The 12,243-nt window shown below is 65.2% G+C and overlaps 3 protein-coding genes across 3 annotated transcripts in view; 1 reads left to right on the top strand and 2 right to left on the bottom strand.

Moving 5' to 3' along the window:
* The window catches only part of EMIHUDRAFT_239089 (hypothetical protein), a gene marked incomplete at both ends in the record, with an annotated part of 3,756 nt that extends 3,427 nt beyond the window's left edge, over positions 1-329 (top strand). The window contains 2 exons of the mRNA XM_005776148.1: positions 25-88; positions 274-329. Of these exons, the coding sequence (XP_005776205.1) occupies positions 25-88; positions 274-329 (120 nt within the window). The remainder of the gene's footprint in view (positions 1-24; positions 89-273) is intronic.
* Positions 330-1,023: 694 nt separating this feature from the next.
* EMIHUDRAFT_46343 (hypothetical protein) lies at positions 1,024-1,647 on the bottom strand (the record flags this gene model as incomplete). The annotated part of the gene is made up of 2 exons (XM_005776147.1): positions 1,024-1,367; positions 1,518-1,647. Coding segments are annotated over 2 exons (474 nt in total), but the record flags the coding sequence as incomplete, so codon positions are not given.
* A 4,476-nt stretch (positions 1,648-6,123) lies between these two features.
* Positions 6,124-11,961, bottom strand: EMIHUDRAFT_239086 (hypothetical protein; the record flags this gene model as incomplete). Its single annotated transcript, XM_005776146.1, has 13 exons — positions 6,124-6,711; positions 6,825-6,896; positions 6,969-7,199; positions 7,272-7,350; positions 7,426-8,619; positions 9,823-10,079; positions 10,225-10,308; positions 10,385-10,549; positions 10,656-10,745; positions 10,850-10,930; positions 11,008-11,057; positions 11,265-11,328; positions 11,452-11,961. The coding sequence occupies 13 exons, from the start codon at positions 11,959-11,961 to the stop codon at positions 6,124-6,126; spliced, it is 3,465 nt and encodes a 1,154-aa protein (XP_005776203.1).
* Between the last annotated feature and the right edge of the window lie 282 nt (positions 11,962-12,243).

Raw genomic sequence — 12,243 nt, 5'->3', positions numbered from 1 at the left:
CAGCTCGCCCGCCACGCCTTGCAGGCGGCTCCCCCTCCCGCGGTGTACCTGTGTTATAGCGCTGCCAGGGCGCGCCAGTCCCGTACGGGTACGTTCGTGCCCAGTCGTGTTGTTGTCTGCTCACGCAAAATGACATCAAAATGTTAATACACATCAAAGAATAACGTGTAGTCCACAGTGCTCACACAACGAGAATGATGCACCATAAGGAGAGAGAAGGCCATCACGCCGATCGCGCGCCCCGGGGGGCCATGTCCATGTTCGAGACATGAGGGATCGAATCCGAAGGCTTGGGCGGCGGGACGCGAACAAAAGGCGGCTATGGTTGAGGGCAAGTCAGCGCCCCCCCGGCTGGCACCGACGGCAGCATCGGGATGTGTCGGTGTCGGTAAGTTCCATGCAAGCCCACCTGCGGTGGCGGCGGGCCGGCCCGTTGACAACCCCAACGAGCAAAACGGGAGATGGAGGCGAGAAGTCAGCATCCCCACCTGGAAGTCTGCTCTCGAGGAGCTGCTTGCGGCTTCCGTACTAGACAAGTGAGTGAGGCCGCCTTAGCGCCCACAGTTCCGAGATCCAGTGCCGCCGCAGCACCACCCGGAGCTGAGAGGGCAGAATCCAAACTCCCACTCTCCAAGGATGTTCTTGCACTCGCACCTGCCCGTGCAGTCGGAGTTGAGGGAGCAGCGGTGGTGGTCCGGGTGGTTGCCGCCAATCGGGTCGCGGAAGGGTCCACATTTCTTCAGAGCGCCGTACCAGTGCGACTCACCCGACTGACAAAAGCGGCAGGGTGGCTCGGCGCCATCGCAAAGGACGCCATCGTGAAGGCTGAGCGTCTCACACTTCGCTTGCCCAACTCCGCAGTTGTTGGCAGGCCCGGAGAGCGCGCCGGAATGGTAGTTTTTGCAAAGCTCGCAGGAGTAAGGGTCGCTAAACAAGGAGAAGGTTGCAGCATTCGCCATCCGGAATGCCGCTCTCAGGCTTCTCCGTGCACGGACTGGTCGCCCTCTGGCCGAGCATTGAATCCGGGGCGTCGCAGCATTTCATCTCAATGTCATTCATTGCGGTATCGTCGCCACCTTGTCCCTCGATGCGGATGCGGAAGCCGCAGATTCCTTTTCCCGCAGGGCAGGAGACGTGGTTCGACCATCCTCCCCAGCCTGCGTTGGTGGAGGGTTCCGATGGGGCAGATCCGCAGTACATCTGCACCGCGTTGGCGCCGGTGTCATCGCCCCCGCCCTGGTTGGGCTCGTTCTTGATGGCGAAGCCGTCAAAGGCGACGGGCCCGCCGCCGCCACAGGCGCAGCACGCGTCGTTCGCGGTGAGGCCCTTGTTGGCATAGCCGTTGCCATAGGTGGCGCAGTTGGAGCCTTCTCCGTACCACGCGCAGTCGTATGTGTCGCCGTCGCTATCGTGCCACAGCTCGCCGTTGGGCATCTTGTCGGTGCATGCACTGCACGAGGACCAAGCGCTCCAGCCGCCCCAATGGCCGCCGTGCGACGTGATCTCCGTGCCATCACTGCATCGCATCCTGACTGCGTTGAGGCCCGTGTCGTCGCCACTGCCCTGGTTGCCCTCGACCCGCTGTTGCATCGCGACGGCAAACTCGCCATCGGGGCACGAGGCCCACGCCTGCCAGTCTCCCCAGGAGTGAGCACCCGCGTGCCCCGTCGCGACCAAGGTGTCTCCGGCCTGAACCCCGCTGCACGCAGTGAGCGCAGAGTCGGTGGTCTCGCAAAGCCAGTCGAGGTTGGGCGCGATTGCCGCAGCATACACTTCTCCAGTGCATTCGGGCTCGATCTTCTGCCCACTCATCGTAACGCCGAATTGCTCGTAGTCGCCGCAGTCGTTGCGTCGGAACCAGGGGCCGCCCGAGTCGCCAAAGCAAGTAGCAACGCCGTCGGAGGCTTGGTAGGAGGAGGTGATCACGTTGGCCGAACGGCGGGTGATGGTAATCTCGCCGTCGTGCAGCTTGTGTGAGGTGCCTCCATTGTTGCCCCAGCCGGCGACCCAAGCGTCGTCAGCCCCCGCGACCGGGGTCGAGGAGGAGAGCGGAATCGGCTTCGCCGCATACATCGGCTTGTCGAGCTTGAGTAGCATCATGTCGAAGTTCCCGTCCGACTTGTATTTAGGGTGGATGTAGGTGTCCGAGGCCTCGATGGTACGCGCCGCGTTGCCGTCGGCTTGGTTGATCGCTGTCGCCAGATTGTCGGCACAGATCCCAAGGTTTGTGTCCCGACCGCAGTCGCGGGAGCGGTAGAAGTACCAGGTCGAGCGGTCGAACGCGGAATTGGACTCCCTGAGGGTGGTGACGGGGCGACATGAGACAGAATGGAAGGGCGATCGGGACAAAGCAGGTAACGAGTGGGGGAAGTGTGCAGGAAGTGCGTTCCTGATGGCATTGTCGTTCGAGTCCCTCTTCATCAGGCAGTGCGCGCTCGTGAGGATCCACTCGCGGTCGATGAGGGTGCCAGAGCAGGTCGACGCGTCAAACACATCGTCTTTCCACATGAGCCGAACTAACCACGGGTAGTCGTCGGTCCACTTGTCCTGCGACACGGCGTCCCCACCGTTCACGAGTGCGCGGCCACGTTGGACCGGGTCTTTGATGTTGTCGTGTGCGATCTTGGTTGAGTTCTTGGAGAGGATCTTGCGGCTCTCGCCGACGTCGAACGTGCCGTCGGCGCTGGCGATGGTGCTGGCAGTCTGGACGGGCGCCCCGATCGTGGCCGCGACGGCGAAGGCGACCAGCGAGAGGCGGAGCATGCTGTGGTTGGAGGCCGGCGGGAGTGGGGCGAGTTAGGTGGCGGTTGGCGAGGTGGGGCGAGTTAGGTGTAGAGGCGCGCAGGAGCGGAACGCCGGGCAGGGGCGGCGGCACACATGACTGGAACCTTGTCTTGGCTGTTCGTTCGTGATGTCGGAGTCACGCGAAAAACGTCAAAACACAAACCCCAAATCGCCCAAACCAAGGAAGGTATTTTGACAAGGTAAGTTTTATGTGTTTGCTTCATGGATGGTGCTGGATGGCGTCCGCCAACATGGACAAAGGAGGAAGAGGGCAGGTTTCAGAAAGAAAGAAAGAAAGAAAACGGACAACGAAAGAGATCAGTCAGGCAGGGAGGGATGGGAGGACGGCACGCCGTCACCACACAGGGAATTTGAGGAGATGAGTGTGGTGCTAGCCTGCTGACCTCCTTTCACCTCCTGCTCTCCGGCACGATCCGCCTCGGCTCGTCTCGTCTCGTCTGTCCTCGAGGATGCTGCCTCCTCCGCCAGATGGAGGTGAGGCTGCCGGCAGGGAAGTGGACGGAGACGAGCGAGGAGCAGCGGGCGAAGGCGCGGGCAGGCGACCGAGACCCTGACCATACCATACCCCGGAAAAAGTTGGAACGCTGGCGCGAATGTTGGTGGCCACCACCCTGGCCTGTGATTGGTCGCATCGCACTCTCACCCGACGGGGACTCCCCTCGCGTGACGTGCCTGTACGCAGGCTCGTAGCCCGTCTCTCGCCGTGTTATTGCGCCGCGCGCTCAGCGGCGTGTCCTCCCGCTTCCACAGGCTTCTACCACGCCGAGTTTGTCGGGCACGCGCGGCACGCGGCGGTGCGGACGTGTCGTGGACGCGTCGTGGACGTGTCGTGGGCGCGCGCCGTAGGCACGGAGGGCACGCGGCGATGCCGCATACAACCGTGGACCCGTTCATGTGCGTGGATACTCGAGAAGATGAGTAGGGTGTGTCCAGTGTCGCCCGACGGGTGTAGTCTGGCTGGCGCTCGAGAGGACGCGCAGTCGCGCAGCCGCCGATGCTAGACTCCCCTCCCTCGCTTGCACGCGATGCTCGGACCACACGGCACCGCATGCTCGCACCGCCGTTGCGTCTGCACTGTTGGCGCGTCCGTGCTGTGCAGGTGCGTGGCGGCAGCGCTGCAGGGTCTTCAGACAGTCATCTCGCGCAATCTCGCGCCGGTGGAGGCCGGTGTGGTGTCGACGACGTTCGTGCATGGCGGGTCGGCCTATAACATCATCCCAGGCGCGCTTGGGTGTAGCCGAGATGTCGCCGAGATATCGCGAGGTCTAGGCGAGGTGCAGCCAAGGTGCAGCCGAGGTGCAACCAAGGTGCAGCCGAGGTGCAGCCGAGGTGCAGCCGAGGTGCAGCCGAGGTCGCCGAGGCGTCGCCGAGGTGTAGCCAAGGTGCAGCCGAGGTGCAACCAAGGTGCAACCGAGGTGCAGCCGAGGTGCAGCCGAGGTGCAGCCGAGGTGCAGCCGAGGTGCAGCCGAGGTGCAGCCGAGGTGCAGCCGAGGTGCAGCCGAGATGTCGCCGAGGTGTCGCCGAGGTAGCCGCGACACCGCCCGCCTGGCAACAGGCCGCGTCGAGCTCGGCGGCACCATCCGCTCGCTCTCCAAGGAAGGGTGTGCTTCAGACTTGCCCACGGCAGGGCAGGGAGGCGGCGTTGTGAGCGGCGTCTCTTCACAGCTCAGAGCCGTGGACAGGTACAATCCTGCTTGTGGGAGGGCAGGGAGGCGGCGCTGTGAGCACCGTCTCTTCACAGCTCAGAGCCGTGAACAGGTACCGTTTCCTGCACGAGAAGGTCGAGGCGGTGCTGCGGGGCGCGGCGGCGCTCGGCGGCTGCAGTGTCAACGCCACGCTCTCCTCCATCGAGGAGATCGCGCCGAGATCTCGCCGAGATTGGCCGAGAGCTCACGCTCTCTCCCACCGAGGCTGCGGCGCCAGCCGTTTTTTTTTTTTTATAGAGAGCAGGGTACTGTCGCCCGCCGCGGCAGCTGAGACGCTTCCACGAACCTTCCACGAACCTTCCTGTAGGAGGACTGCCTCACCGCCGCGGTGACGCCGCCTGGCGCGCCGGGCCCCTGCACCTTCCCGCCGACCGTCAACGCCGAGGCGGGCGGACAGCCGGGGCAGCGGGCTTACCAGAGCGCTGACGCCTCACTGAGGATTCGGTACCACAGGCGTGCGGGACTCCACCGCGGCGGGCTGCCAGTGCCTCTACCGCACTCACGCAGGCCGCGTTGAGAGCAGGCGGGGCACACGACCGTGCGGCGGGCGGCGGAGGCGCTGGTGGGGGCCGAGTCGTTCGTCGAGGTGGAGCCGACGATGGGGGGGGAGGACTTTGCGTGCCTCCGCGCTAGATGCCACAGAGAGCAGCTCCGCCGCCGCTGCTCTGTTGGCCTGGCGACTCGGAAGAAGAAAGAGACGGTTTCACCCCTGTCTTCACACTGTCCCTACCTCTGCCACCACACCGCTTTTGCGCAGGTACCTCCTCGCCCACCGGCCCGGCGCGATGGCCTTTCTTGGCATCGGCAACCGCTCGCTCGGCACCGCGACGTCGGTAAGGGGATGCACAAGTCGTTGCCTCTCTTCGACGGCTCCGCCTGTGAGCAGGTACCGACGTGAACCTGCACAACGGCCGCTTCCAGATGGACGAGGGGCAGCTGCACCTCGGCGCGAGAGGTAGCCGAGATCCGGCCCAGATTCCGGCCCAGATTTGGAGATTCGGCCCGGTTGGGCTTGGGGCTTGCGAGGGAGCGGAGGGTCGTCACTTTACAGTTGGTACGTTTGGGCACAGGCGCGGCGCTGCACGTCGAGCTCGCGACGCGTGCCCTCGCCGAGCTGGCCGCCGGTGACGCCGCTGGCTGCGCCGAGGGCGAGGCGGGGCCGACTTGCGCCGAGGGGACATACCTCGAGGCGGAGGATTGAAATTTGCATGAGAGGTCTTGGGGTCGGAGAGCGAAAAGCGGAGGGTAGAGAGACGTTGCACAGTGTCCTACACCGCTACAGTCTAGAGCAGTGTTTACGGTTCAATACCGTCTCAGCGGTACACATTGCCATCCGCCAGCCCCAGTCCGCACACTCCGCCCCATCAGTGCACAGTGACACGGTACGGCGTTACACAAGACCCCGTCAAGTGTACTGCTACGCTCCATCGCGCCGGGGCGGCTCTCGTGGCTTACACGACGCCGCCTCCAACGCCGACCGCCGAGGGGCGCCGGCGGCCCCGCCATCCAAAGGCGCGTCGGACGAGGGCGCTCGCCCCTCCGTCCAGCGGCGTCGCGCCGAGCTCCTTGGCCAGAAGCATGAGCGACACCTGCAGAGGATTGCCGGCAGCTGTTACCTGGAGATTGTGGGAGGCGGGGACTGCGCCAAGGGGGGACGCGCCTCGCGATGTGCTCCTGGGAAGAAGGACATGGCGAGCGCCTTGTACAGGCCGGCGTGCCCGTCGAGGCCGGCGATGAGCTCCTGCGGCGTGGTCTGAAAAAAGTAGTCAAACGGACAGCCGCCGAGCGCCGGGTCATTCTCGTGCACCAGCACGATCGGCAGCCTGTCTGCGCGGGCCTGCTTGACCTGCTCGGCCAGCCGCTCGTCGCTGACGAAGGTGTGCTCGTTGAGGTAGAGCAGCATGTGCGTCGCGTCGCCGGCACGGCGCGGCGCCGAGCGGCGAAGGACGCTGGAGCGGCGGCGAGAAGCCCGGGAGTCGGACGAGCAGGGCTCCTCCGCCGTCGAGACGGTGAGGCTGCTTCTGCCGAACTTGGCCGTGAGCTCGTCGGCCAGCTCCGCCGCGCCCGCGTTGGCCGGCGAGGCCCAGAGCACCACCGGCTTGGGGAAGGCGAGCGCCTCGCGCTGCACCTCGCCAGGCACGTAGAGCCGCATCTGCTCCTTGCTCAGTGCCTCGTAGTTAGGCGAGCAGAGAAGCAGCGCCTATGTGGCAACCGCGATGGCTCGACACGAGGGGGGGGGGGGGGGGGCCCATGGGAAGGGGGGGGGTGGGGGTAAAGGGGGGGCGGTGCCTCGGCGATGGTCTTGAGCGACACGCGCTGAAAGGCCTCGATGCGGTGCCACGTCGTCATCGGCCAGCCTTTGTCGAAGATGGCCGCTCGCAGGTCCTCCGGGCATTCCGCGCGCAGCACCTGCAACCCAGCACACACAGGGAGACGCTTGCAGATCACGCGGGTTACAGGAGAGGGGTGGGCGGGGGCTTGGCGGCTACTCGGCGGCGCCTCGAGCGTCCCTCCCTTCTTCGGGTCCGCCTCTTGCACGAGGACGAGCGGCTTCTGCCGGTCGAGCGACGCGCGCACCTCCCGCTCGCAGTTCTTGCTCCCGAAGTAGCCAAGCGAGAGGAAGAAGAGGACCACCTGCGAGCGGCTGATGTACTCCTCGAGCGCCCCGATGCTCTTGAGATCGTCCACCTATTGGAAGGGAGAGCAGGAAGGGGTGTCAGAGGTTGGGCTGTACGTGATAACACTCTGCTGTCGGCGCACGTCGAGGAAGATCTTGATGTCCGGAATGAGCAGCTGCAGCTGCTTCTTGATGACAGCGGCGGCGTCTTGCCCAGTTGACCTATTGGATGCCCGGGGGGGGGGGGGGGTTTCTGGGGGGTTCTAAAGTCGTCTTCTCCCTCCATGCTGCACACACCATATGTGGCTGTTGAAGAGGTGCCATGTGTGGCCTCGCGCCAGCGTCAGCTCCGGTTGCTGCCTGTCCGAGACGAGCCGAATCGTGGGGACCATGGCGACGCGGCGGACGGCGACGATGGCGCCGATGAGGAAGATCAAGAGCGCGAAGGCCACGAGGATGATCATCCAATTTACGACATTTTCGACCCCGTCCAGCTTGCCGAAGCCGAGGACTGCAGCAGCGTCATCGAGCCCGGAGCGCTCCTGGATGCCGAGGAAGATGGTCGTCCAGTTCGTGGCGAGGAAGAAGAGGAGCAGCACAAAGCTCGTGGCGACAGCAAGGCAATCGTCCTCCACCCGCTTGTAGGGCCGAACGACGGCGAGGACAACGGAGTAGAAGCAGCAGATGACCGTCGCCACCATGAGGCGGCGAAAGGCGTGTTTCTCCGGGATCAGCAGCACGAAGCCCGTCAGCATGAGCTTGCGCGCCAGCTCGAGCGCCTCCCACCAGAAGTAGGTCAGCTCGTACTCCTGGTGGAGGAAGGCGGTCGCCCGTGTCAGAGCATTCGGCGTCTTGGCCTGCAGCGGCTTGTGGCAGGCAAGAAGGAGGGCCGAGTAGAGGACCAGCGAGCCGGCGGGCCAGACGACGACGAAGCCGATGGCGAGGCCGGTGATGGACTCGTGATCCGCGGTGTAGCACTCGACGCTCGCGTCCTGCCGCATGTAGGAAACCTGCCGCAGGGGCTCGTCGGGCGGAGAGATGGTGTAGGCATGGCACGACCAGGAGCGGAAGATGGAGACGCTGACAGAAGGCACGAACAAAAAGATGAGCACCAAACCGGCGGGCGTGAGATCGAGGAGGCCGAGGACTGCCTCCGCAAGCCAAGATCTCGCCGATGCAGAGACCCGCGATTCGTCTATGTGCATAGCCGACGCCGATGCTTCGCCCTCGCCGATGTCCGTGCCGCCGCTCGCAGCACGCCTGCGCCAGAGCCGCAATCCGACGCCCGCCAGCAGCAGCAGCGCGATGAGGCCGATGGGAGAAGTAGCGAAGACGACGAGTCGATTGGCGTACGGCATGCACTGGGCCGGAAGGATTAAGCCGGACCAGTCGATGGAGATGACGTTGGAGAGTGCGTAGGTCCAGTCCGTGTACTTCTCCGGCAGCCGCGCCGAGTAGGTGGTGGGGAGCACAATGCAGACCTGATAGAAGCTGAGGAGGATCTTGAGCTTTGGCGTGAGGCCGACCGCGACGTAATAAGCAACAGCGCGGTCCGCGAAGCAAAGGATAGAGCCGATGTAGGGCTCCTTCCGCCACGGCATGCTGTAAGCCCATGCTGCGAGGCCGCAGGCGACGAGGAGAGTGAAGACGATAGAGGCGATGCTTGCCGCCGCCGTGCCGCGCGCTACGCACTTCTTGCACTCGTCGCCGTCGGCGAGGTAGTAATTGTTATGGACGCAGAGCTGGCACTCGGGGCCTTTGAAGTCCGAAGCGCAGTACTCCGAGCCCGCCTCCGCCACCGGCTTGCATCGCGTCTTCCCGGCCTCGGCATTGCCGCCAAAGGTGCCGCACTCTGTCAGCACGGCGGAGGAGGGGCTGGCGCGCCAGAAGCCGCGCGGGAGGACGAGGGTCTCGAGGGTGGTATTGACCGGGCAGCTAGCGTTCGGCGGGCAGGGCTCGCAGTGCTCGGTCGGGGATTTGAAGATGTCGTCGGCGGTCGTATTTGCCGTGGTGAGCAGGTAGAAGTCCTCCATACAAAACGAGCAGGTGCTGCTGCCGTTGGCCGAGCTGAGGGGATGAGGGCATGGGATGCACAAGCCCTGGCCGGCGTTGGCGGCGTAGTAACCGGCAGCGCACTCGTCGCACGAATCACTGCCGGCGCTGGAAGAGGTGCCGGGCTCACAGCTGGCGCACTCGGCGAGGCCAGCCTCTGCGGCGAAAGTACCCGGTCGGCACGCCGCGCACGCGTCGCCACTTTGGGCTCCCTCGGCTGCGCTCGATGTGCCGGTGGGGCAGAGCTCACACGCCGCGCTCGAGTTGGAGCCGTTGCGCGGGTTGAAGCTGCCTGGCGGACAGGCCTCCCACACCATTCGGGTGGCGGCGCCTGCCTGGCTGCAGAAGCCTCCACGCGGGCAGGGGTCGCAAGTGGCGAGGCGAACGTCTGGCGAGAAGCTGCCGGCGGGGCAAACGCGGCATTCCGATTGGCCTGGAAGTGGCTGATACTGGCCGGGAATACAGGGGATGCAGCTCTCCATGCTCGTTGCGCCGAGAGCGGGCATGCGAGTGCCGACCGGGCAGGGCTCGGGGTCGGCGGTCCCCTTCTCGCAATAGTGGCCCATGGTGCACTGGCCGCTGCAGGAGGGCTCGGTGAGGCCGCTCGTATTCCCGTAGTCGCCAGCGGAGCAAGGGTAGCACTCGGGGGCGCTGAGATCGCCGATGAAATAGCCGGTTGCCTGCATCCAGCTGCCAAGGCGGCAATCCCAATCTATCGTCGAGGTCAGAGTCTGTATCGTGACACCGTTGTTGCCGATGAAAAAGGCGTTGCTGATCGACGAGCGTTGCTCGAGGTCTTCCAGGTACAGCACCGAGGCTGCCGCCAGCGCCGTGTTGTTGGTGAAGGCGACATGAGCGACCAGGAGGGATTCGCTTTGCTCCGCGTAGACGACGCCGCCCTGTGATGGCGAGGAAAGGGCAGCTATGGCCCCGATGCTACCTCTCGCCCCGCTGCTGGCGACTTCCGCGCCGCTGCAGCTGTGCGAGGCAACCCGTGACCATCTTTTCATCTCATGGGCGGGCGGCTAGCTCTACGAGGCGCACAATGCCAGCCGAGCAGTTTGTCACGGTGGAGTCGATTATCGAGATCGCACCGCTGTACCTTGCGGCGACGACGCCGCCGCCGAGCTGCGGTTGCGAGGAGAGAACGGGGTGAGGCAGCCGTCGCCCTCTCTACCTCTCGCGCTAGCTCTACGCGGCGCACCTCGCCAGCCGAGCAGCCCGTCACGGTCGAGCCGATAAGCGAGACCGCACCACTGCACTGATACGCGTAGACGACGCCCCCGAGGCCCAGAGCCGAGCAGCTCGTCACGGTCGACTTGATTATCGAGACCACACCGCTGTGCGACGCGAAGACGACGCCGCCGAGCTGCGGTTGCGAGGAGAGAGCGGGGTGAGGCAGCCGTGCCCCTCTTCATCTCTCGCCCCGTTGCCGTGTGGCACTGGAGGGGTGCAGCTAGCTCTACGCGGCGCACCCCGTAAAGGCCAGTAGCCCTGCAGCCCGTCATGGTGGAACCGCTTATTGAGACCGCACCGCTGTCCCTCGCGTAGACGACGCCGCCGGCCTGCGGTTGCGAGGAGAGAGCGGGTTGCGGCAGCCGTGGCCTTCTCGTCTCGCCCCGCTGCCGTGTGGCGCTGCAGGCCCGCGGGCGGCTAGCTCTAAGCGCACAGATCCAGCCGAGCAGTCAGTCACGGTCGAGCCGGCTAGCGAGACCGCACCGCTGCTGTACCACGCAGCGACGCCGCCGTGCTGTGCACGGCCCTAATCATCTCTCGCCCCGCTGCCTGCGGCGCTGCAGGAAGGCCGGCTAGCTCTACGAGGCGCACCCCGCCAGCCGAGCAATTCGTCAGAGTCGAGCCGATGATCTCGACGTTGCCTGCGCCGTCCGCTTCCACGACGCCGCCCCTCTCCGCCCTCCCGTTGACGAGGAGTAGCCCCTGCAGGGTGAGGCTGCAACCGCCCGAGAGGTAAAAGAGCCCGGTCTGTTCCTGGCCGTCGAGCGTCGCTCCCTCGCCGCTGCTGGCGACGGCCACCGCGATGTTGGAGGTGCAGGTGATCTGGTAATTCAGCTTGAGGTGTGTACCCGGCGCCAGGTAGACGGACATGTCGGCAGTAGCCTCCTCGATAAGGGAGCGGAGCTGCTCGGCCTCGGTCGCCGCGGAGGCATTTGGGGGGAGCGGGGGCAGCGGGGCCAGCGGCAGTGGCGGTGGGGATTGCGGCGGCGCGATCGCTAGTGTGCCGCGCGCGTCCTGGAGGAAGAAGAGGAGCACCACAACTCGGAAAGCACTTGCGCTGGCGAGCAAGTGAGCTGCGCGGGTGCGGCCATGCATGCTCTTCTTCTCCTGCCGCCCACGCAGCAGCAACCCGCGTGACGCCGCGAGGCTCAGCGCTGCCAGCATGAACGCGCAAGGAAAGAGGAATGTCACGGAGGCGCGGCGGTCGGGCTCAGTGTTGGTCGCCCGACGCGTTGCCTGGTTCTCGAGGCGCGGTGAGTCGGCCGGCGGCTCGCGGCCGGCGGATTTTTCCGCCGCCGGCTCTCCGTGCTGGCCGACCGAGGGAAAGTAATAGTCGCAGGAAGTAATCGGGCCGAGTAGGATGGAGGTTTCCCAGACGAGGAGGTCCTCGCGGAGATCGGCGGGCTTCTTGAGCCCGCGCGGTGCGGGCGCCAGCACGTCGGTGGCAAATATGCCGGTGAGGTTGCGCGTGACGATTGCTTCTCCACGCCCCGCGGGCACGTGAGCGGCGTGGTGCGAGGGCGTCGTAATGGCGAGAGCGAGCATTGCACTCGAAAGTCGGCGGATTTTACGGTGAACGAGAAAAAGAAACGCACCCAGGCGAAAGAGTGGAGAGCGCAGTGCAGGAGACAAGACTCGAGTGTCCGTGTGTGAGAGCGCTGTAAGTTTGCCCATGTCGTCAGCGGCCGCCCCAAAGCCGTTGGGGCGCAGTACGGGCGCCCCCTGTGGGACCGCGCAGCACAGGCCGTAGCCCAGCGCTCTGCTTCAGCCCCTCTGCGCTGCACGGAGCGCCATGGCGCGCCTCTTGTTTGCCACATTCTCCAGACG

This window comes from Emiliania huxleyi (genome assembly GCF_000372725.1).
Source record: "Emiliania huxleyi CCMP1516 unplaced genomic scaffold EMIHUscaffold_282, whole genome shotgun sequence".
Classification (NCBI taxonomy): Eukaryota; Haptophyta; order Isochrysidales; family Noelaerhabdaceae; genus Emiliania; species Emiliania huxleyi.
This window is presented reverse-complemented; position numbering and strand designations above follow the sequence as displayed.